At 44.7% G+C, this 24700-nt stretch overlaps 1 protein-coding gene across 8 annotated transcripts in view; it reads right to left on the reverse strand.

The window, feature by feature from the left end:
* Nucleotides 1–8636: 8636 nt before the first annotated feature.
* Nucleotides 8637–24700, reverse strand: part of RBM47 (RNA binding motif protein 47) — a 76566-nt gene continuing 60502 nt past the window's right edge. For 7 of the 8 annotated variants that reach the window (XM_032109309.1, XM_032109307.1, XM_032109308.1 and 4 more), the window contains 4 exons: nucleotides 16456–17615; nucleotides 14755–14961; nucleotides 11846–12048; nucleotides 8637–11475 (listed from right to left, as the gene is read on the reverse strand). In XM_032109309.1, the coding sequence (XP_031965200.1) occupies nucleotides 11224–11475; nucleotides 11846–12048; nucleotides 14755–14961; nucleotides 16456–17584 (1791 nt within the window). In that variant the 5' untranslated portion in view covers nucleotides 17585–17615 and the 3' untranslated portion in view covers nucleotides 8637–11223. The remainder of the gene's footprint in view (nucleotides 11476–11845; nucleotides 12049–14754; nucleotides 14962–16455; nucleotides 17616–24700) is intronic. The other variant, XM_032109305.1, reaches the window with a different exon arrangement.

The following is a 24700-nucleotide window of genomic DNA, read 5'->3' on the forward strand; positions in this document are numbered from 1 at the left end:
TATCTATTTCTAGCTTTCATCAGTTTGAGCCTCTTATGCCATCTGCTAGATGTCCAAAAGTTGCTTTCTTACTAGAAAATTGTGATCTGCTATATTTACCCTTCAATCAAAGATAAAAAACAGGTCCAAATGAGTTAATATTAACTCATTTGGACCTGTTTTTTATCTTTGATCAATAGACCCTATAACAGTCACCAAAAGCTTTTGTTCCGTCTGATCAAAGTGGAAAAGTAAAATGTAAAGAATCACCTCCATTTTCCTTAGCATTCCTCTGCTTTTTGAGAAGAGCCTTATTCCATGTCTATTTTCTCTCTTCTCCACCCTCTTAAGCCTCATCTACTATTAAATCTTATATTTTGGGTTGCTATTATCTTCTTGGAACAAGCAAAGCCCTAATTACCCTGAATTTCTATATTATAAACACTGGGTAGCTGTTCCCTAGCCGGCCCTGCCATTTCTGGAGTAAAATAGCTGCTTGCATAAAGCTGCTCTTTGTTTTCCTTGTTGACCTCTTGCAGGTTTTTCCACTCTGCCTTCACTTTTTTTCTTCCCCCTTCTGATTTCATTAAAAGAGTAGCTTTCATTTTTTGTTTTGGGAGGTGTGTGTTTCCATGCACACTCATGTGCTGGCCCTTTTGTGCTGCTTTCACATCAAACTCAACAAAAGTGGAAAACTTACAGGGAGCAAGACCTGAGACCTCCAAGCCCCATCCAACCCCATGACATTGTCCTGCTCATTGCGCTGAAGTTGTAATGTCAGACTGCAAGGAAAAGCATTCTGGAAGTGCACATAGATACAATTTTGTCAAATGATGACTATAATCCCATCTCTTCTACTCATTTTGGGGCTTATTGATTAGCCAATTAATAAATAGCCAGGTAACAACTAATTAAAAAAAAAAAGAAAAATGACTGCTCTGGTAAGACTGGAATCGACAATGGGAAAATATGGAGAGTCTCTAAGAAAGCTTGTCAAGCTTAATTTATAATAATGCTTTTAAGTTTATAATTGAAGTATCAGAAAGCTGTTCTGAAATATCTTTCTGGCAGGCATGTTCTCTTTTTTTCCCAGAATAATGTGGTGCTAGGATGTCTTAGTAATCTCTTCCTAAAGAATTGTCATGAAATAAACAAAGTCACTGAGTTATGAGTATATAAGACTGTTACATGTGATCCCTTATCTCATACAGTCTGTTTCAGGGTGTTCCTAAGTTTTGTCAAAGTCAAATCCTGAAATGCTTCTTGGTAGGAATTTTCCATGGTTGTGGTAAGATGAGAAGAATACACCTCTGTGCAGGTGCAGTCTGATATACCAGTCAAATCAGACCCACAGAGGAGTGATGCCACAGGAAGCCTGTTCATCCTTTATTTTTCATTAACATTTTTGTCTGTTCCCTATTACAGGGAATGCAGCCTCTGTGGCTCACAACAGCCAGGTCAGCTCTCCCCACAGCTTTCCATGTTTGCAGACATGAAAATCCATTTCTCAAGCGAACCGGAGGTGAACCTCTAAAGGTGCGTGGTGATTGTGGTGTGTGTGGGAGCACTGCCATCGTTAGCTTGCTGAGACCATGGCAGGAGTAAGCTGGGGAGAGTAGCAGCCGGGGCAGCGCTCACGTGTGGAAAAGCTACTGGTGCCTGATCCTTCTCTCACTGATGGCTCTTGCTGCTGGCCCCTCCTAAGCCCTGAGGAGATGCGTAATGCCATTGTGCAAGCAGCGGGAGAGAGTCGGGAGAAGAGATGAGAGGAGGCTGGTGGAGTAAGCCCCCGGGAAAACACAGTTGTCAGGGAATGGGGGTGTGTTGGGCCCAAGAATTATCTTAGTAATAAACCTACTCACAAGAATAAATGGGAACAGGAGAGCTGCCAGTTAATAAAAAATGGCTCATAGCAGAAAATGAGGGCTGAGCATCAGAAGCAGCCTGACAGCCAGAGTCACAGTGCATTGTGGCACTGCCCAATTTCATGTACAAGATGTTTTCTGTGCCAAAGGTGGGGCTTTCACATTGCTCTGCTGTGCCGTGCTTACCTGCCAGGGCATTGCTAGGTGTGCTTCTGCTGCTGTGCCCTCACCATCGCCCTGTGGATGCAGGCAGGCTGAGACGGGAGCAGCTGCTGGGCTGATCCTGCACAACTGCCTTGGGCTGCACAGCTCACCCCCCTGCCTCCTGCCTGTGCCAGTGCAAAGGTTCCTGTGGGGACGTGGCAGACTGCACCAGGAAGCTGAGCCTGGTTAAACACAAGCCCTCGCTCCTCTCCTTTGTCTGTCCTAGCCGGTGGGGGCTGGTGGAGCCAGACTGGGGCTGGCAGCAGCGGTTCTCCAGGGATGGTTACAGGTACTTGGGGTGTGTGGCTCACCTGCCACTGCTCTGGGCTGGTCAAAGCTGAGCCAGCTCCAGTCTGGAAACCTGTCATTCCCTCACAGCACCTGAGATTAAAAGCTCTGCTTAGCCTCTCCAGCTGGCATGTTCCAGGAGACTGCAGCAGTGCCTTTACAAAGGTACTTTTCATCTTTAGCTGTTATCGTGCTTAGGCCAACATTTCCATGGATTGAGCAGACTGCAACAAAAAGCTGTTTAAATAATGGGACTAATGTCGCCCTAAAGAAGATATTGGTATGTGTTAGCATGTGGGAGTGAAGCCAAACAAACAAACAAACAAAAAACCAAAAGCAAAAAGCTGCAGTTCTCAGGAGTCAGCAGACATGCCACCCTTGGTGCTGAAGAAGACAATCTCCAGCGCCTGGCACTCTGACAACTGCTATTGCACCCGTCAGTCATTTGCGGTCAGTTCTCTGTGCTAACAGGAAAATCAGTGTGTACCCTCCGGACTGCGCCAGGAGCAGGTCATGGGCACAGTCTGCAGTTTCTTGAACATCTTCTGTCCCCATTAAGATTTTCCCAGCCCGTGTCCTCATCTCAGCTGACAATGCTGACTAAGCACTGCCTTGCCAAGGATGGTACCCTACTCATGACCTCATCTGCTGTGTCTCAGGGGCCAAGACTGCCCTTGTCCCTTCAGGGCTGCATGCTGGTCCCTGGGGATGCTCCATCAGGAGGGACTTGCTGAGTGTACCCTGGCATCTCCACACATTCTTGGAGCATGCTCCTGATCCAGGGTGGTGGCAAACCTATGCCTCTGGTTGGTCTGAATCAGCTTTCTCTATCACAGTACAACAGAGTGTGCAGCTCACCAAAGACCCAGCTGTCATTTCAACAGTTGATGATATTCTGGAGACAAAGCACAAATTGTAGTAATTGCTGCTGCTTTATCTCAAAATGCAATTGGCTTTTCGGAAGTTGTTATTCATACTCTGGTTGCAAAAGCAAACGGTGGGCAATTCTCACCTGCAATGAGCTGACATGTCCCTAAATGCCACAACCAGGGAGAAATAGTGAAGCTCACTGAGAGTTTTCAAGCTAGGACAAACTTTGTGACCAAGTATTTGGTCACAAACAGCTGCCCGGTCCCAGCCTTACCCGTGTTAAACCACTCTATAATGTTTTTTTTTCTCTCTTGTGGGCAAATCATTTACGGTAATTTAATGATCACAACCACATGAAATTCACTTCCTTGTGTTGAAAAAAAAAAAAGAGACTAGAAAAATAGGATTAAATGTCTCAGTTTATCTTTCCACATAGGTCACATGGCCAAAACTGATTGTAAAATGTTGAAATACTAGTTTGAGGTGTAGCCAGTGCCAAGTGCTGTACATTTCCGTGTTCTCCCTCCCCTCCTATTGCTCACAAAGATGTCACAGAAAGACAAGGAAGTTCATTTTCTCAGGAAGCAGATTTTTTTTTTTAAAACGTAAATTTAAAGTACCATTTATTATCCTTAAATCCAATCCTTTTAGACCATGGTTCTGTCCTAGTCCCAAATCCAAAAGGAACAGCCTCAAAAAAACTGGTACAAAAGCCAAAGCGTGTAACAAAGTCACTTAATGAGAGAGTGTCTCAAAACCCCACGCAGGATGCAAGGAGTGGGTCCAGAAATGCGAGGTGAGACCCTCATGCACCATGCAGATTTTTGTGAAGAGAGCAGTGCAGGTCCCTGTGTTTTTTGGGTGTCTACACAGCCAGGCAGGGGGCTCAGGCAAAGGTGAGGTGGCTGAACCTGGTGAACACCTGCCTGGCAGGAACACTGAGGAAATTGGTGGTTTGAATCAGCATTTGGGAATTTGGCTCCTAAGGGTGATGGGTGTAAAGGAATTTGGGACTCAGAGACAGTACGGTGCCATACAAGGCTCAATTTTTCTTCTCAGCTACAAATTGTAGCAGACTTCCATGATTTCTTTTTCCATGAGCAGCAGCTTATGTTTGCTGTGGTGGAAGCAGCTTCAGTGCTCTGCCAAGCTCCCGGCAGCTGCCCCATTGCTGCTTGGATGCCAACATTGCAGCTGCAGATTAGGATTATGTCCCTCTGTGTCCTGCACAAAGGCTGGTGAGCCAAGGGATCCATCTACTGGAGTGAAGCCAAGCTTTAAGAGAATACTTAGCTTATCCATGTGGCCAGAAAGCCTCCTGCAAGGGTCAGCATCTGAAAAGTCAAAGACTCCGGAAACTAAGGACGCCCTGTGTACAGCCAGTGCATGCATAACAAGTTTAGTAAGTAATCTCCTGTCATTGCATGCCCTTTTGAGTAAGACACCTTGGTCCATAACCTATGGATTTGTTACACGAGTGAGAATTGCTTATTGTAGTTATTGCTTCAAAGTTTTGGAACAAAGGACCTGCTCTAAGGGTAGGCTGTTTTGCTCTGACTTACTTAAATGCATTTTTCTTTCTGCTGGTTAACTTGAGGTCACTCCTGTGGCTTGTGTAGGCTGTTTGCAGGGGTTTATTTCATGCTTCATGAAGGTCTTTGGGTTTACCTGTGGCTTCCTGCTTCCCACCAGTGCACAGATTGCAGGCAGTGGCTGAGCTAATGCTGAACTTCTGTGATATTGCAAAAACATGCAAGGATGGTTTCAGAGTGCAACCTGGCTGGCAAAAATTACATGTGTGTGCTTGGAAAGAGGTAAAAAAAGTAAAGAACAGAAGCATATTTTTTGTCACAGTAGAAGTACCATGGCGTCAGCCAAAACAGGAGAAGTGACCCAGCTTCCTCCAGGGCAGCCACCATGCTACAAATCAGCTTGCATGCAGAAGCACAGGAACAGCCAGGGTGGGCACCAGCCCACAGCCGAGGTTTGTGCTTGTATGTCTCCAAATTCCCTGGGGATAGGCGGCTGTGGGGAGCCCTGGGCAGATGGAGGTGAAGCCCCAGGGCCCACTGTGGGGCAGAGTTTTAGCTTTCACAGTATGTTAGATGGAGATGTCTGACAACAGACACAGCTTGTTTAGACAAAGACACAAAGACGTGACAATATGTTGGGAAGACACAGGCATGTGGTATATGTGGGACAAACCTGAGCACACCTGAGCATTTTTCCCTGTAAAGTTTTCTGGTGCAGACTAGTCACCTCCCACATTCAGGATTTGCAGTTTTGCCTGAGTGAGGACTGTGAGACAGAGCTTCTGTCTTCTTTGATTAGGAAGTGAACTCCAGCTCTGGTCTTCTGGCTGGAGGAAAAAAAATCTGATCTATTCATCAGCTTGACAGAAAATAATTCATGTGGAAGTACTTATACAGTACCAAATTTCTAAAACTTTTCACAATCTCTTTCCTCTTTGGCAACTTGAACAATCATAATTGCATGGCATAGCCTGTCTTTGTGCCGAAAGGGAAGGACTTGGTGCCACGAAACTACCTTTTTTTATTCCCTAGCTTGCAGCTTCTCCCTGCAACACTGTTCTGACCATTTTGTTGCCAGGCAGGACTTGGCTTTAAAACTCAGTCAAGTATGATTCAGCATTTAATTGACACACTGGAGCATAAAACCTGACTTTTGCTGGTTTTAGATGCACAGCAGAGGTAGTTTCTCTTGTTACAATGTAGGTCTTGAGTTTATTTATTTTACAGGTCAGCATGATGGGCCAGTTTTGTGGCTGACTGGCATCCGGGGAGCAGAGAGTTCTGTAAGTGCTCAGGTCTCATTCAGACCAGAAGTGTTAGGGGTGTAACACGAGCCACAGAGAAGGAGATGAAGTACTGTGTCTACCTTTTCGTATGTATGAAAAATGCATTTTGCATATACTCTGAGCTCTAGTGTTTTTATAAATGAGATGTTGCCATATCAGAGTGGTGCACTTGAGTTTCTTCTAAATCTCTTCACATAATTCTTGTATCACAGTTGTGCTACTGGATGGTGTTTCCCAAAGAAAGCTAAAGCTGTTTTTTAGCATGCTTTTCAGGATGATACCAGCCAGGGAAGGGCCTGTCTGCTCTTCGAGATCATCAAGAAAGACATTCAGAAAGGGAATGGGATCACCTTGGCAGCATTTTGAGTTGTCACAGTGCCCAAGGGCTCAGCAGAGCTCCTGACATTCTCAAGGCAGCAAGGTCATCTTGAAAGTACAATTGCATTTCTCCGGCTTTGTTTATGTTAATATCCTGGGAATGACTTGCATATTTCAACCTTACGATGAGTTAATCATTAATTAAGATCTTACAAAACTGAAGTCAGAAATCAGCAATCTAGAAAAAGAAAGAAATTATCTTGTAAAGTGTATGTTTAGAAAAAGCTGTGTAGGTTAATTTTAATTTGGGATAGCTTAGATAAAGGGAAAAAGGGAAGAGCAGAAACACATTCCATTGTGGCACAGTTCATCTCATTGGACAACGCTGCTTTTTGTGAAGGTCATGCCTCACATTTAAACATCTGTAAAGGGCTGTGGTTTGCTGGTGGTTTCTTTCTCATCCAAGTGAATTATAGAATCATTAAGGTTGGAAAATACTTTTAAAAATCATTGAATCCCACTAACCTAGCACTGCAATATTCACTGGTAAACCATGCCCCCGGCTGCCACACTCATATGCTTTTTTAACACTTCCAGGGAATGGTGGTTCCACCACTTCCTTGGGCAGTCTTTCCTATGCTTCACCACCCTTCCAGCGAGGAAAGTTTTCCTGATATCCTATCTAAATCTCACCTGGCACATCTTCAGGCCATTTCCTCTTGTCCTGTCACTTGTTACTTGGGAGAAGAGACCAACCCTCACCTGGTTACACCCTCTCAGGCAGTTGTAGAGAGTGATCAGGTCTCCTGTGAGCCTTCTTTTCCTCAGGCTAAACAACTCCATCTTCCTCAGGTGCTCCTCATAAGCCTTGTGCTACAGACCCTTCACCAGCTCCGTTGCCCTTCTTTGGACATGCTTCAGCCCCTCAATGTCCTTCCTGGAACTGAGTGGCCCAGAATCAGAAACAGAATTCAAGGTGTGGCCTCGCCAGTGCTGGGTACAGGGGGACAGTCACTGCCCTGGTCCTGCTGGCCACACTATTGCTGACACAGGCCAGGTGCCATTGGCCTTCTTGGCCACCTGGGCACAGCTGGCTCATGTTCAGCAGCTGTTCACCAGCACCCCCAGGTCCTTTTCCTCTGGGCCACATTCCAGCCACTCTGCCCCAGTCTGTAGCACTGCCTGGGGTTGTTGTGACCCAAGTGCAGGACCTGGCAGTGGGCCTTGTTGAACCCCATAACTTTGGCTTTGGCCCATTGATCCATCCTGTCCAGATCCCTCTGCAGAGCCTTCTGCCCTCCAACAGATCAACCCTCCCACCTGACTTGGTGTCGTCTGTGAACTGACCAAGGGGGTACTCAATGCCCTCTTTCAGGTTGTCAGCAAAGACATTAAACAGGACTGGCCCCAGTACTGAGCCCTGGAGAACACTGCTCGTGACTGGCTGTCAGCTGGATGTAACTCCATGCACCACCACACTCTGGGCCATTCAGACAGATTTTACCCAGTGAACAGTATGTTTCTTCATGCCATGGGAAACCAGTTTCTCCACGAGAATGTTGTGGGAGACAGTGTCAAAGGCTTTACTAAAATAAAGTTAGACAACATCCACAGCCTTTCCCTCACCAGCTAAGTGGGTGACTCCTGATAGTTCCCTGGTTTCTCCTTCCCCTGCTTCTTGTAGATGGATGTCAGATTTGATACCTTCCAGCAACTGGGACCTCTCTGGTTAGCCAGGACTACTCCCTCAGATTGCTCTTCTCCACAAAGTTTGCATTTGCAGCAAATTTTCTCCAGGTGTACTTACACCATGGAAACAGCCAGGCAGTCTAGAGCACTGCAAATGAAGTGCACCGTAGCTTTCTGTGTGTTTGAAGCATGAAGCCTGCTGAAATGAAAAGGATGAACCAGTTCCCAGTGCTCCTGTCTGTCAGTGAAGACATACAACAGAGACACAGGAATTTGTGCACTGGGTGGATGGAAAGCACAGAGAGGTGTTAGCTCCAGCTCCATCTGCATCTAGGCACCGATTCTAAACTGCATGCAAAGAGAGATTTAGGCTGTTCAGAGGATGCTGGAAGAATGAAGAGATGCCCAATATGAGTGCTGGGAAGGTCCTTTGCAGGTGGTGGGACAGAGGAGTTAGTGGGACAGTTCGTCTTCCCTCCCCACAGGAGTCTGCAGGGATGCTGGCTACACTGCCCTGCTCCCTTCCTGCTCCAAACACCCTCTTCCCAGCTTGGAGGGGAGCACAGCCTTGGCAGAGTGGGATGTCGCAATGAAGTAACAGTCTCTGTTTTTAAAGAATGCTTTATTCACTACATCCTAGAAATGTACCGTAAATGGAGCAGGAACTAAATAAACTCAGAGGCTTCTGACAATACAGAGAAGAGAGATACAATAAAATATCTAAAATACCAGCTCTTTTGAGAATAAGGCACACTAGCTTTGTTTTTTTTATATATACTTTTTTTTCTTAAAGTAGTTTGTTCTTAACCTAAAGATGTTCACATTTCAAGTTATTAGACTTACCTCAGTAGTAGTGTACATGAAATGGTTTAGAAGCAAGTGTCAAGACAGGTATGGGAGGGAGGCTCAGCATGACCTGGCTGCCTGCCTGCCTGGGTCCTGCCTGCATCCCTGGGTACTGCCTGCTACTGCCCTGGCACAGGCAGCACCACTGGTGGCCGGGGGCACCTCACAGTCTTCCCTCATTGACTCCTTTCTCTTCCTGCCACCTCTGTGAGTAACAGGTCCCTTGTCCTGTTGTCCGGGAGAGGATTAGTGGGAAGGGAGCCATCACCTCTCTCCTCTGTCGGTCAGCCATGGCGCAGGGCTGGAAGTGGGCCAGCAGAGGCCCAGACCACTAGACTGCCTTTTCCTGGCCACAGGGATGTTTGTGCACGGCCCAAGGACCCACGCTGGCATTTAGTGTTGAGCCACGTAAGGCCTTAGGCTGGAGGACTGGAGGAGGCAATGCTGACCTCTGTCTGGGGCTTCCCCCTCGGGATTTGCCCAGATCTCCTCCTCTCTCTCACCCTACACAACGGCAGGACCTTGGGGCTGAGGTCTGGGTGTGCTTTCAGATGTGCAGGTACAGACAATAAAGTTTCCTGGGAAGGGGCGTGGAGGGGCAGAGTCCGGCCTAATGGGTAACCTCATAGTGCTTTTGCTAATGGGTCAACAGGGTCAAGGGGAGCTCAGTTTGTCTGAGCAAGAGCACCTAAAATACAACCACTCAATTTTGAGGGAAGCAAAAAGTGTATTAAAAAAGTCACTTAACTGAGCTGCAGTCTGGAAGTGGTTCAGCTGTCAAAATACGGCCAACGTGAAACCCCTTTGGTATGTACTTATACCACAAAAAGTAAAGGAACATTGTTTACTGACTCCCTGCTTCTCACCTTTTGTCATCAGAGCTGTGTTTGCAGAGCTGATGCACTTCATACAAAGGGCAAGATATTTCTTTACCATTTTACTATCTTTTACATTCACTGCACTACTAAATAAAAGCCTTTAAACAGGCCACAAAACACTGCAATAATATATTTACTTCTTAATAAAACAAACTTTTTTATAACATTGCAATAAAAGGTTTTTGTTTTGTGGCAAACCACATACCATGTAAATTTGCAACATAAAATGACTTTAAAAATGTATATTAAAAGATATTTACAAGCTCTATGTCTTAAAATCATTGGGTCTAATCACTCCCACCCCTGATGTGCATGTACAACTCCAGTTGTGGAGAAGGGGAATTAAGAGTGGAAGGGAGGCTGGGAGGGAGGCTAGCCCTGTTTCACTAATTCCAGTATCACTACCACCCCTAGTACCTTTGAAATTTCTCATGGAACATGATGGAGCAATGGGGAAGTAATGCTGCACATCCTCTCAGCGAGAGTGTGGCTACTCTTGCTGACAGCAGCATACATTCTCAGTCACTACAACACATACTTCAAAGAATAAAATGAAGAGCATTGAAAAAAAGCCTTGGCTTTATACTGGATGAAGATCTAAGTCAAGACACCTCGCGTGAAATATCAGCTACTAGTTTCTGCACGTGCTCCAACTACAAGTAGCTTCAATAAATAGAAAATCCATTTGCTAAGAAAAACTTGGAGCCTTTCTTTTGCTAAAAACAAGCCTGCAAATCACACTGTGAAGAGGTATGTGTAAGGAGACTTTTTTTTCTTTTATCTTTTTTCCAAACAGGCAATATTAGTTACTTGTGATTTCAAATGAGAACGAGCAGATTGTGTTAATGCCAGCACAAAAATGCAGAGGTCTTGCACATTTTTCAAATTGCACTTTCCAGTATATTTTTTAAATAAGATACTTGTTGTTTTCTTCTTAAAAAACAAAACAAAACAAAACAAAAAACTAAGGTATGTATTCTTTAAATATTGAATATACTCTTCAAAATATATTGTTAAAACTTTCCCTAGCTGCTCAGGTGTGCTTTTTAATATATAGCTGATATATTATTAAAGGCACTACAAAATAGACATCTCTGGAGTGCAGAAATTACTAAAAAATAACCTTCATAACTCAAATATATTGAAAATATAACTGCTAAAAAAAAAAGACCCTATGCAACCCCACTACAATGCATATAAATGCACATCAGTGGTGGGCTGGATGCACCGAGGTCCTTTGGAAATGTATGAATACAGGCATGTTAAATTTTTAAAAATAGCCTAAAAAAGTTAGTGAAAACTTCAAGCATAGAAAATATTTCAAACATGTTTTTCTATGACATTCTTCACTTTCTGCATTGTTTAACCAAGCCCAAACGTTTACTCTTTCGCAGACAGTTCTTTCTTCATAAATAGTAAAGTGTTCCTTCAGTGTGTGTTTCTGCACCACCCTCCTCTGCCGACAGTTTCAGTACGTCTGGTAGACGTCATGGATGGGCACCTGGATGGTGGCAGCTGGGAATGCTGGGGGAATGTAGCCAGCGTATCCTCCGTAGGCAGCAGCAGCAGCAGCAGCGGCAGCATTCTTCTGTAGCGTGGCTATTGTTGCTGTGGCTGCAGCAGGCGCCGCAAAGGGCACATAACTTGTCCCATAAATCCCGGCGGCAGGGATCCGCTGCACATTGGGAGCCATGGTGTACACCGGCGTGATGGGGCGACCCTGGAAGGAAAGGGTTCAGACCTCAAAAAAAGTACTTACTTTGCCCTGAATGGCAAACCCCCTAGAAGGGAAGGAGGTAATGGGAGGGTAGGCAGTACATGCCCTGTTGATTGAGAGTTATGCTGTCATGGGAGGCTGTTCCTTCCCTCACAGTTTGGGTCCCCCATAGTGGGGAAAGCAGCGGCCCAATGTGCAGATGTCTAAGACAGGTCAGATGAACTTCAGGGCTCTTGGGCGCTGTGACATCCTCAAGAGCATCTTCCTGAATGGAAGCAGGACAAGAGTCTAGGGTTTCCCCCCACTGGGTATGCATAGCAGGATGTATGGGAGACTGGAAGTATGGGAAGCAGAATTTCTGTGCTGAACTCACCTGGAAGGGAGGAGGTGTTGAGACAGCTGGTATTACAGCTGCGGCTGCAGCTGCTGCGGCAGCTGCTGCACTAGCTGGGTCCTGCTGCACAGCTATGGGGTTGATGATGTGCTCAACTGTGTGGATTTTGCCATCTTCCATCATCTTGGCTGGTGGTGCGGCCTGAAACATGGAGTACTGGGCACCAATGGCAGGGATGGCCACTAGGAGAGACCAGACACATCAGATACATCAGAAGAGCGTTTCCAGGACCTCATGTCAAAGAGTTCTCCATCCCAGCTGTGCCAACTGTCCAGCAGCAATCCTGTGCTGCTCTTACCAGGTGAGGTAGCCTTGTGTGCAGGCAGGGGACCTGGGGCACCTCTGCCCTCCCCATGTGTGGGAGCACCATGGCTGATGCACAGTGACAGGCCTGGTGCCGGCTGTTTGGTCCAGCATTTTCCCCCATGCTCCTGCCATGAGTGTCCTAGGGCCAGAGTCCTCCTGGCTACTGGGAGCTGCAACCCAGATTTACGCAACCCTTTCTGACCACTGCTGTCCTTCCCACCGCCTGAGAGTGTGGCCTGAGCACAAGGGGTAAGAGCGTGCAATGTCCCAGTGAGGTCCCCGCTCCAGCTGTTGACATCAAGGAATATGGTGCTGCCATAGGAAGAGCTGCTCCAGGACAGAAAGTTGTGGGTTGTACTGCAGAAGTTACAGGCAGCAGCTGGTCCACTTTACATGCCATCCTTTGGCCAACCCTATGAAATATCAGCTCATTTACCAGCATTTCCCAGGACTGGCTTGGCTAAATATGTTTTATCCCATCTGTCTGCTTCAGGACCAATCTACTTAATGACATTAAAAAAAAAGAAACTTCTCTTTAGGAAATTCTTGCTCATGCCAAAATTGGACAACATGATACAATTAGAGCCATGGTCTTTCAGACAAAGGGAGAACACTCTGCTCAGAATAATAGTGTTCAGGTAGTGAGTTTATACATGGTCCAGAATGGAGCTTCATGGCTTGCTCAGGGAAGAAACATTCTTTGCTGAACATTCCCAATAATCACAATAATTGCATGTGGCCCCCTCCAATGTGCACTTGTAGCCCAGAAAAACCAACTGTATTCTGGACTGTATCAAAAGCAGTGTGGCCAGCAACCTGAGGGAGGTGATTCTGCCCCTCTATTCTGCTCCAGTTCTACTTCTACACCAAGTCCACCAGGTCAGCTCAAACCAGTTTTATCTCTGGTTTAAATATCCTGGATAATTTCTCACCAAGGCAAAGAGCTTATATGCTCCATTATGCAATAACTTCTGGCAGAAAAACAGTAGCAGGTATCCTGGGTATTGGGGTGACCTCTCAGGAGTATTCCAACTATTTGCAAAGAAATGAGCTTTAACGTTGATCTAAAAAGGAGGCAGGATACTTTGCAGTCAGTACATTTCTACTCCTCTGTTCTGGTAATGTGCTTTCGAAGTCATACCCTCTTCATGACAGAGGTAAGTCTTGCGTGTGGTACCTTTTATTAGATCAGCTGATCTGACTGGGGAAAACAGACCAGGTACTTCTGTGCTCAGAGGCTGTGCTGGAACCATATGATAGGGAAAGGTCTGATAAAAAAAATCTGAATCTCAGCATGCTTCAAGTATAGAAACACTTAGACTTGAGCTTCAAGCTTTTGTTTAGCAGTCGAATGAAATACAGATACCACTAATAAGCATGCATTTCCAAGCTCACTTTTCAAGCATCCTTTAGTAATACCTGGAATTCCTGAAGTATCTTTGCAAATACGCATAGTGGTAATATTTTCTGGTGGCGAGTGGGTAGTTTTCTCAGGAAGTCTGATCTTCCTTTGGAAATAACTCTAATCTTAATAGACTTCCTTTGTCTCTAGACTTCTGACATTGTATTATGCAGCTGTTATGAAGAACTCTTCACAGCCTTCATTAGATGCAAGCTGTAATTTTCACTGACATGAATGGAACATGTTTTGGGAAGCCACTGTAGCTCTATTATTAAACAATGCTTAGATCCTGCAGTTACAGTTTACTTGGAAAGAGAAACGGAGAGAAGACATGAGGACTTCTGCAAGAGGGCTTGTCCCCATCACCTTCAAGGACCTTCTTCCTCAGGCTACTTTTTCAAATAAAAAATCTTGAGGAATGGCAGAGCTTCAGCTTTCATCTTGTTCACTTGGGAATGGCAAGGGCTGGGTAGTCAGCTGAGGAAGTGGCAGAAGGAGGCAATCCCTTCTCCAGCCCTTGGACTGGCTCATCAGAACCCGGCAGAGATGAGAGCACTCCTGTAGGCACTGCACTGCTGCAAGATGGACCCCGAGGGCCTCCTGCATTGCTCCTTCCCCATGCCATTGATGGAGAGGGAGGAGCTTGCCTCAGCAAGGGACTTTCCTGCAATGGGAAAGCCCCAGATCATTTTCTCAGCCTTGTACCACTGGAGAAATACGAACGAAATGGGAGGGCTCCAGCCCGGCTGGAAATCTAAGATAGGAATCTCCCAGGGTGAAATTAGCATTGAAGACATTAAAAGAGAGAAAGATTGCTCTTAGTCACCATATTCTAGTGCACATGGCTGGAAGGAGAGCAAAGTCTGCTTCCTCCTCAGGAAATGCAGAAGGGGACAGGAGTGCGCATTGCTTTGGTCCTTTTTTCCTTTGGCCTGAAGAGTTCCCAGATATTCGTATCCCCCCACACACACACTGTGTGCCTCTTGTGTGAGGAGAGCCTGGCCAGGGTCAGGAGGCACCCCGCACAAGGGAGCACTGAGCCCCAACCTTGGGGCCGCCCCCATTGCTGCAGTCACAGTCACAGACTGGCCCTGGAGGGCTGCTCACATGCTTGAGACAGGGCTTGGAGTGGGGGCTTGCCCACCACCCCTGCTTTCCTCCCCTCCTTACACATACTAACCTGCACCAGGCTTAATGGCCACTGGATTGACTGCAGGTAACTCCAAGTTGGGAACCAGTTCATATCCTTTCTCTTGCTGTTTTCCTTTGCCTTCATGGTACCTGCTGTAGATCCCACGGCCAGCGGAGTATCCCCCCAGGTAGGAACCCCTGGGACCCGGGGCTCTGTTGCCAGCTGCACCTCGCCCTCTGCCTCGTATGCTGCCTGCTTATGATAACAACACAGAAGATGGTGAATAATGGAGAGTGACAGCCCCTTGGGGAGCACGAGTGACCCCAGGCTGAGATACAGAGGCTTGATCTTAGAAATGTGGCTGCTGAAGTCAGCAGGATTAAGTCTTAGCGACCCCACTTAGGAAAACAGAAGTGCCTAAGAAGCATCCCATAAGCCTATGCTTATTTAGCTTTTGATGTTTATGAGCATATATTAATTGCTCACTTATATTGAAGCAACTCTTGTGGCAAATGTTATGGGTTCAATGCAGTCAGTAGAGAGAGAGGGGATCCTCAGGGTGATTTCTGTGCATTCGGAACAGCTTCTGCTTTCAGCTGTCCTCCAGAGGAGACCCAACTTGTCAACTGGCTGCAATGGGACCCTGCCAAGATGGCACAGCATCATACCTGGCCTTTACCCAACTTTGTCCCACCACTGCATATATTTTTATTAATGTTGTTTAATTGTTTTCTCTGTTATTTTATTAGTAAGGTGCATATAACCCATTTCCAAAAATACTGCTTTTATTCATCTTAGTGACTCCACATGTGTTACGACAGTACTTTAAACACAGCAGTATTAATGTGCTCTATGATGGTCTAATTGACTATTTAGACTGTTACTCAACTCCATCATAGTTCATTGCAAGTACAAATCTGAAAATTGAGAAGAAGCTGAAATTCTTGAACAACTAGGGTTAAAAATACTTCTTGGTTTATGTGAATGCTTTAAGAATATATTCATGCTAAATTGCTTCTTCTATGGAAATACACATCAAATTTCAGGAAACTGTAATTCCTGTAAGTACAGGATAATTATAATTATAATACCAGTTATAGCTGTTAGGGTCTTTTGATGAATAAGTGATTTTTGGTTAATTTTTAATGACTGTAACTGATAACTAATTAAGGTATACATAATAAAAGAATTATTTTTCACTCACGTGATTCCTTCTGCTCGTAGTTCTCAAATGACTTTACGAAGGACAGCATTACTGTCATTTTAATGCGGAGGGTAAATGACACCTAGAGAGCTCCTAAGGCTTTCCCTAACATCCCTCCCTTTGTATAACTAGGTCACCATACTCACGCCTCTAGAGCACTCTGTCATAGGATCAAGCTCTTTGAAAGGAGACATCAGAAGATGGAATCCTTAGACTTGCTCAGACTTATTACAACACTCATAAAATCCAGATCCCTCTCTTCCCCATCCCATGCTTGGTCTGTTAGCTCATTCTTTACCATATACTTGATACCTTTCCCATGCTAGCCTGTACATTACTAATTATTTATGGATAAATACACTTTGTGTACTCATAAACTGTAGTCAGAAACTAAAGTAAGACCAAACAGAAGTATGACAAAAAGACCTATAAAAGAGTATTACGAAAAAATTGCATGCTACTAGCTGTCCTTTGGCTGAGGCAGGCCTCTTGCATCAGCCTAAGATCAAACCTGCCCATCACATCCCCTAAATGTGCTTACTAACCTTTCACAAAGTAATCTCTGTTGGGGCCGATCAAGGCATTGTATGGATATCCATAGTATGCTAGTGTGTATGGATCACAAGAGTAAACATAGTTGGGTTGCTGAGTTACTTCGGAGGTTGCTGCAGCCCCTCCTTTTGCTGCTTTCTGGTAGCGAGTGTACTGCTCCTTGTCTACCGGCTTGGCCAAAGTAACCTCCAGGCATGAGCCTTCTAGTTCAACACCATTAAGGTTGTTCATGGCATGAATGGCATCTTCCCTGGTTGTAAAGTGCACAAAGGCATAATCACGTATTTTTTTCACTCTCTCTACACAGCCAGGGTTAAACTGACCAAACACCTTTTTAATGGTGTCCTCTGTGGTCTCAATCATTAAATTCCTCACATATAGGATTTTAACAGTCTCCATGACATCTTCATCCACATCTATCTCTGGTTCTGCCCAGTCAACAGCAATTTGATGTCCCCACAGCTGGATCCTTCCTGGCATGAGTTTTCTCCTGGCCATGGCTGCTGCTCGATGGCTCTCATACTCCACAAAGGCAAAGCCTCTGTTCTTCATTTTGTCTGCAGCGCTAGCATACACGATGACATCCAGCACACCTTCTGTCACCTTGGCAATCTCTTCCAGGATCTCCTCTCTCTTCTTCATCTTGGGAATGCCTCCGATGAAGAGCCGGCAGTTATCCACACTGCAGCACACACCCAGCAGCCTGCCGGGGCGGATTTCATAGTTGTTCAGCTCCCTGACAGCACGCTTCGCCTCATGCTTCTGTGTGTACATCACGAAGGCGTAGCCCCGGTTCTTCCCATCAAAGTCCATCATCAGGCGCATTTCGTAGATGCGGCCGACAGACTCGAACACAGGAACGAGCTCATCTTCATAGACATCACGGGGGATTTTGCCCACAAAGACTTCGCAGCCACGAGGAGGGTGTAGGCCCTCCCAGCCGGGAGGAGGGCCTCCATACTTGCGTTGCCCGTTCTCCTGGATCATACTATATCCAGTGCGGGCCATGAGGGCCAGCAGAGCTGCCTCGTTGGGCGCACCAGCAACGCCTTCAGGGACTTTTGTGGTGGCCACATTAGTGGAATCATTGCTCATCCTTGCAGTAGAATCCTCAGCGGTCATGGCGTCAAACTCATTCACAGCGTGATAAAACCTGGGCAAATGAAGAGGGAGGACACTCGTTAAAAACTATTAGCTACCATCAGAATTTCACCTCTCTCTTTCATTTTCCTGGAGTTGTTCTGCAAGTTTGTTTTTCAAACTGGGACTAAGGCTGCACAAGAACAGAGGAACAAGCCACACCAGCCTGAAGAGTGATACTGCAGGGACAGTGCATTCTGGACATAGGCATAGCTCCTCTTTGAGGGAATGGTTGAGGATCACCTGCCCACACATCCAAGGCATCAAGAGCTGCTGTCACAGGACACCAAAGTCACATGAATGGATGCCACCAAGTACCTCAAAATCTCAAGACCTTTGAGAGCCTTGTCTCCTCTTTGAAATGGTAGGAAGGAGATCACACAGAATTGGGAGAGAGAGGGAAGCCAGTGGTACCCACCTACAGAGCCCTCCCCTCCCTCTCAGCCACTCGTCTGTTAATCCATTTACTCCTGAACAGCACAAGCACCAGGTGCCATATTCAATGGTGAAAGGTGGCAAATGCATGAGAAGCACCAGACACTGTTTCCATTTGATAACAGCCTTTTGCTCCTCTAGACCTCCACAGTAACTGTCAAGTAGGAAATAATAAATACACTTTAGCATCGGGGGTGGGGGGCAATTCTTGTTCTCTTGTGCAAAGAGTGATCTGATAAGCTTCTGAGCTGCCTGCTGCTCGTGTTACAATGTCTAACATGCTTGTCTCTTCCATTATTACAGCAGGATTTGACAAAAGCTGAAGAGAATCACTCCTTTATGAGAGGCAACTCGCTTTAGACCAAGCGGACAGCACAGCACTGCAAAGCCAGCAAGAGGAAGGCAAATCTCAGAAACCTCATTCTGCATTTGAACACAGGCAGAGAGCAGGAAATGCAGACATACAGGAAATGACGACGCTAATAACCAAAACTGCAAGACGGTGGGCTTTCTTTCTGAGCACAATTAAATAAGACACCTTGGGACTCTGAGACTAGTTAGCTCACTGAATTTTAAAGCTGCAAAGGTCCAGCAGACAATTTAATACAAGTGATTGTATATGACACAGACCATTATATTTTATTGTTACTTGCACACTAGGTCCTATAGCATTTATCTGAGTAAATTGTGTCTTGGCTTCAAGGAAATCAGAGAGCTGCAGACCCCACCACTTCCCTGTATAGCTTGTTTGCTAGCCACTCCATCATACAAGCAAGTGTGCAGTATTTTTTATGAGAATTTGTCTGGCTTTTGCTTCCAGATAGGATTACTTGTTAAGCCTTTCTCTGATAGACTGAAGAGTCTTTCAAGACCTCTGCTTATGCCTTGTAATGATATTTAAGTCATTTAATCAAGACACTACTCTGTCTTTTGAATAAAACTTGCAGGCTGAGCTCACAATTAGTCATTTTTTCACCTAAAATTCTTGTATGTTGGTCTTTGTCCAGTTCTCCAGATCTTCAGCCTTTTTCACCTTTGCTATATACAGGGATGAAGATCATCCCTCCTTCTTCTCCCCATGTCTCTGTATTGCCAAAGCCTCTTTCTTCACACCTTCTCACTAGCAAATCACATGGAGTTGGGTGTTTTTTTTTCAATTCTAACCTCAAATCCTTTATAGAAGCACCACTTGCTGTGGTTATGTCCCATGTAGCAGGCATGACTTACTATTTTACTCCTTAATGATACAACCTTGCATTCAGCCCTATTCCAACTGCCTTTGAGTAGATCCCACCTATTGAATGTTACACAATTGGCTCCTCCTTATTGTGTTTTACAACTCCATCAGTCTTTCCTTCACTGATTTATTTGTCATGATTTGCATTCATCACCAGTCTGTTGATGGAACTGTCAAAATACACTGACCCTTGTAGGACACTCTGCAAACCACCATAAGAAATGCCCCCAATATCTGAGTTTGACACGGTTATTTAAAACCAAAAAAAAAAAAAAAAAAAAAAAAAAAAAAAAAAAAAAAAAGAACGAAGCTTCAGACAGATTTATTTATTCTATGTAGTTGTCTTATTCAGTGAGACACAGGTTTCTCTCTGTCCCACGAGGACTCAGACATACACCCTTCATTTGAATGATTTGGCCATTGCATTGGTTACCATGTAGGAAGATCTTTCACTAGTACAGCAAGCCCAAGCCCATAAAAATATAAGGACAAATTTTAAGCACCAAAGTCTGATTTGTATGGTTCACAAAATCCATTTAAATCCTAGTAACCTCAGCACCTCAGATTTTTTTCAGTTAAGGTCCTGAGCTGCCCAGAATTGTGCTGGTCTATACCCAGAGATGCCTCTGCACCAGCCAGGGCAAACACCACTGTGCTTGGTTCATCTCCTAAGTGCATTTGGGATTGGGAAACCAGACCTCTGAGCTTTGTGGTGGGACCTGATCCTGCATGTGTTTTTGGGCCATGAGTGTTGCATGCTGATGCTTCTGAGCCATTTTAATTTAAAAATATGGAGAGCAGAGGAGAAGATAAAGAAAGTGGAGGGCAGTAATAGTGATGCTGATGCTCAGGCAATACTTCAGTAAAATAATTCCTTTGAAGCCAGGTCTGTCATGGATAGCTTCTTGTTTTAAAATGCTGTTGATACACGTTTCTCTCAGATTCAAATGCTACCCTTTAACAGTCAGACATCTTAATTTTATTCCTGGGAATTATTTGAAATAATTAAGAAAATTAAGGCAGAGTAAAACAGCTTCATTTTTTGCTTCACAATTTGCTCCTAAAAGTGTAACTTCACCTTTCTTGGAATAAAAGCAAAGCTTGTTATACAAACACTTCGGTGGGAAATAATCATTACCTTTACATGGGCCACCTGTTGGCAAGTGAAGTACTTATCACCCCAAGTTAGGCTAAATTTAAAAATTAGCAATTCCATTCTAACCACCAGTTTTAGGTCAACTTACAAAACAAGTCTCTATATCTCTGTTATCTGCAGGGCTCTGTGTCTGGGGTTACAGTCTGGAAAGCTACAGATGATCACTGGGATTGTGGAGTAAGGGGAGACGAAACAGAATCTCCCCTGACCCCCAGAAACCAATTGGTAATTCAGTGGCCATGCAAGAGATTGCAAATTCTCCAGCACTTTGCGTTGCATCAGCAGGATGATTTCTTGTATCGAAAGTTATCCATGAAGCTGCTTCTAAGCGCTGCTGGCCATCTTTGCTGCAGGCACTCCATACATCATTTGTGATAGTGCATAATTAAAAATTCCTTGTGAACCTAAAATGCATTTATCCCTATGTAATTTATTGGGAATCAAGATTCATGATCAAATGTGGTTTGGGTTTTTTTCCCTGTGCAACTACCCAGAGCTGGGTTTCATAGGTAGGTACTACCTAAGAAAGTTATAGAGCGCATGTAGTCCTAATTGTTGTAACTAAATACATGCTTAACAACTTAGTCATTGCCACGTTATACAATCAACATTTTACATAGTTCAGATATCATTTCCCTTGATGAGAAAATGCACAAGCTGTCTGGTCTGAGAACTCTTCTCTCCTGCTGTTACTGCCTTTCAAAATGGGCTACCAACAAAACCTAACCCTTTTCAGACTGAAATGCAATCCCTCTCAAGAAAACAGTTTTCGAAAATACCAGTTTCCAAAGCGTTCAAACCTACTTGTGCATTTTTTAAGTCAACAGTAAACTGTTCATGAAAACTTACTACCATGTGTTGTGGGTGAACACAAGGCATGGGCTAGTACTACGAGTCTAGTGGCCTTAATAAAGCCAAGCTGATTTCCAACCATCCAATACGTGAGATTAATGCTAGAAAAGGCAAAAATTTAATCTCCATTAAAATGCAGTGTCTTGTGAAATATAAGTGCTTGGTTTCTAGACTCTGAGGAGGAAGGTACACCTGATCTTGATAACATGGATTCATAAAAGAGAGAGAAAAAAATATTTCTAACAAGAAAGGTTGTGTTTTGGAGACAACTAAGTTTTAAACTACTCATTACCAGGACTGAAGCAAGTCCTTGGCTTCTTCTCAGAAAAAGGTAAATCCTGCTTGAGTGTTCAACACCATGTTAGATGAATGGTAACGTCTGCCAGCCTACAGGAGCAACGCTTATGAGCCCCTCAGTTCAGCATCTCTGCTCCAAGGACTCTTCCTTGCACAGGTGAACTCTCAGACACATACATTTTGCTGAAACCATTCAAATTTCATTTCACTTTGCTTACAAAACTCCTCTGCTGCCAATAGGAAGGGTGTAAATGGTTCTTGCCCTAAACATTAATTACCTGCTTTTTAAAGGTACTTTTTTTGCACATCCCAGAATATTAAATGGCAAACTTACTGTGCTGGCAGTGACTGACCTAAAGCATACTGTGAGCAGGCTGATTAACTGAGGCAGGTATTTTATTAAGTAGAAATACCACACCTTGATTAACAACAATACAGGGCCAAATGGTGATGTCCCTTGTCCCAGTGCAAAGGCAGCTTGGGGCCCCAGCAAGAAAGCAATGCCTAAAGTCCACATATCAACTTATCCCTGGGTTAGTCCAGCACTGGGCGGTGCCCTGTGAAGTAAGGCAGACACGTGCTCCTCTGTTGATCCTAGTGTGGTCAAATAGGCTTTTACAAACACAGGGACACAGCCAGTGTCCTTGTGGCAGTAACTGAGTGTCCACTTCACTCACATGCTCCCATAAAATGAGGTTGTTTATGTTTAGACTTAATTCATCCCTCCAGTTTTGTGTTACATAGATTTAGTGGCATCACGTGTCCTTCTGTGGGTGACAAAACTGCCAGCAGTCACAAAGCCCAGGGACAGGTGCCAGCACCATCACAAATAACAGGAGAGACCAGGGAGATCTGCTGTCTCTGTGATAACCGTCCAGGGGAGGGATGGGGACACCTGTGCCCCACCTGCAGACCCTGTACCATATACACTCCCACTGAGCTGACAGGGCGTGTCCTCATGGACACTGCACAGCTACCGCTTCCTTCAAGAAACTGTCACGGTTTTGCATTTTAAACCACAGAGAGAAAGACGGTTGCTGAAATTTCAAATACACCCTGTTGGCAGAAGGAAATAGCAGCTACTGGTTTAAATGTGACCTTCCTAGTATTTTAGTTGAAATAATAAGGGAAAATGTTGATGCTGCTGATGATGATAGGCAGCAGCTCTAAAAGCATGGCTGTCATTAAAGTTCTTTATTTTCAAATCCTGACTCTATTCTCATGATAATTTTATATTCATAAATTGCATACAAAACCAACAGCTTACTAAGAACTACTGTGTAATTTTATCACAAACATCAGACACCTCAGAAATGCTCCTGCCGAAAACCCAGTTTGCCTGTTTAGAGATCTATTGGCTGAACAGAAAAATTCAGTGGCCTCATCAATTCTAAATAAGGTAGTGACTTGTGCATTGCTTCAAGTGTCATGTGCAAGTTACCTTCCTGTTTAAAGATAATTACAGTATCATTATACATCTCTTTGCTCTTTCTTGCCAAGACTGTCACTCTTTTCCTCCTCAATATTTTCATAAATGAGCTGAACAAAGAAGGTGTCTCTGAGACTGTTGTCGAAGCTGAGCCATGGCATGCCCAACTGCAGGATTCAGGGCCAGTGTGGTTTTCAAAAGGAATTGGACCACACTTTGTTTCCTACATTCTGCCATTAATGAAATGCAGGTGTCCAACATGGAAACTTGTAGTGGGTCAGTGCGAGAGAGTGCAGCATTTCAGCACAGCTTTTTGGCCAAGGCTCTTTTCTGAAGGTTTTTCAGGCAGGAAAGGGAAGGTTACATGGGATGGATGATGTCTTAACCCTTTTACAAAAAAGCAATACCTGAGGCCAAGAGGCCATGACAGTGTCTGCAGTGTGTCAGACACATTTCTTTACCTGCAGCTAAACTGGGTGAAGAAGTTGCCCCAGGCTAGGTGAAACATTTTGAAAAGGTGAATTTTCTTAATCTGGATCATTTTGGCAAAACTGTGGAAAAAGTGGTGAACTGCATCAGCAGGCCTGAAGGGGCAGGAACACCGGCTGCCAAGAGACTTGATGAGTAGCTTGTGATGAGCAGCTTGGAAGAAACTAACCTCAGAGATCATTGACAATGACGTCTGTCTGCTGTGCAATTTATCCTGCTGCCAGCACCGCTAACGGACTGCTTATTCTCATCATCATCTGCATGCCTGAATTGGGTCATCAAACTTGTCCCTCTCCAGCCAGGCTCAGGAACTTTTTGGCTCAGGTGCTGCACGGAACACAATGAGATGTGCATGGAGTGCACTTGCTGCACTGCGTATTTCCCATGTATGTTCAGACAAGAACATGTACAAGCAGAGGCTCTCTGCCCACTAGAAGTACTGTACTTAAATATAGAGAGCAACAGTGCCTGAAGAGGTAGGATAAAACCAGCCTACTAAATCCTGAGGCTAGCTGTTGAAATTAGGACAAAAGGAAACAGCCTCAAGTTGCACCAGGGAAGGAAAGATTTCTTCATTGAAAGGGCTGTCAAGCATTGGAACAGGCTGCTCAGGGATGTGTCTGAGTCACCATCTCTGGAGGTATTGAAAAGACACGTAGATGTGGCGCTTAGGGACATGGTTTAGTGGTGGACTTGGCAGTGTTCGGCTAGTGGTTGGACTCAAGGATCTTAGAGGTCTTTTCCAACCTAAAGATTCTATGATTTTATGAAATTCATCCTTCTGCTATGGTGACACTTGACGTCCTAATCTACAGCCTACCATCAGAGTTATGACCATTGATTTCATTGCAAGAGTTTGTATTTCATGCTTAAACCTCAGTTTTATTCTGGTCAGTTAGTTATGTTCCCTTTTTATGGGGCAAGGTAATGTTCTGGGCCTGAAAAGCAGTTTTCAGCGTGGATTTACTGCAGAGAGAGTCTGTGCATGGTTTCCAGTTGCTTAAATTTGTCCTAAGTGGCTAAACATGTTAAAAATGTTTGGTTCCACTCAAAACTCACCAAAATCTGTTGACTCTGACTTTTGATTGTATTAGGTTCAAAGAAAGAAACAGAAAATAAAGTGTGATATTTCTAACGGGACTCACATCTAGCACTACTCCCCTGACATTGGTTACAAGACTCTAATGGCTGCAATAGGGATAT

The sequence above is a fragment of the Corvus moneduloides genome, chromosome 5 (assembly GCF_009650955.1).
Source record: "Corvus moneduloides isolate bCorMon1 chromosome 5, bCorMon1.pri, whole genome shotgun sequence".
Classification (NCBI taxonomy): domain Eukaryota; kingdom Metazoa; phylum Chordata; class Aves; order Passeriformes; family Corvidae; genus Corvus; species Corvus moneduloides.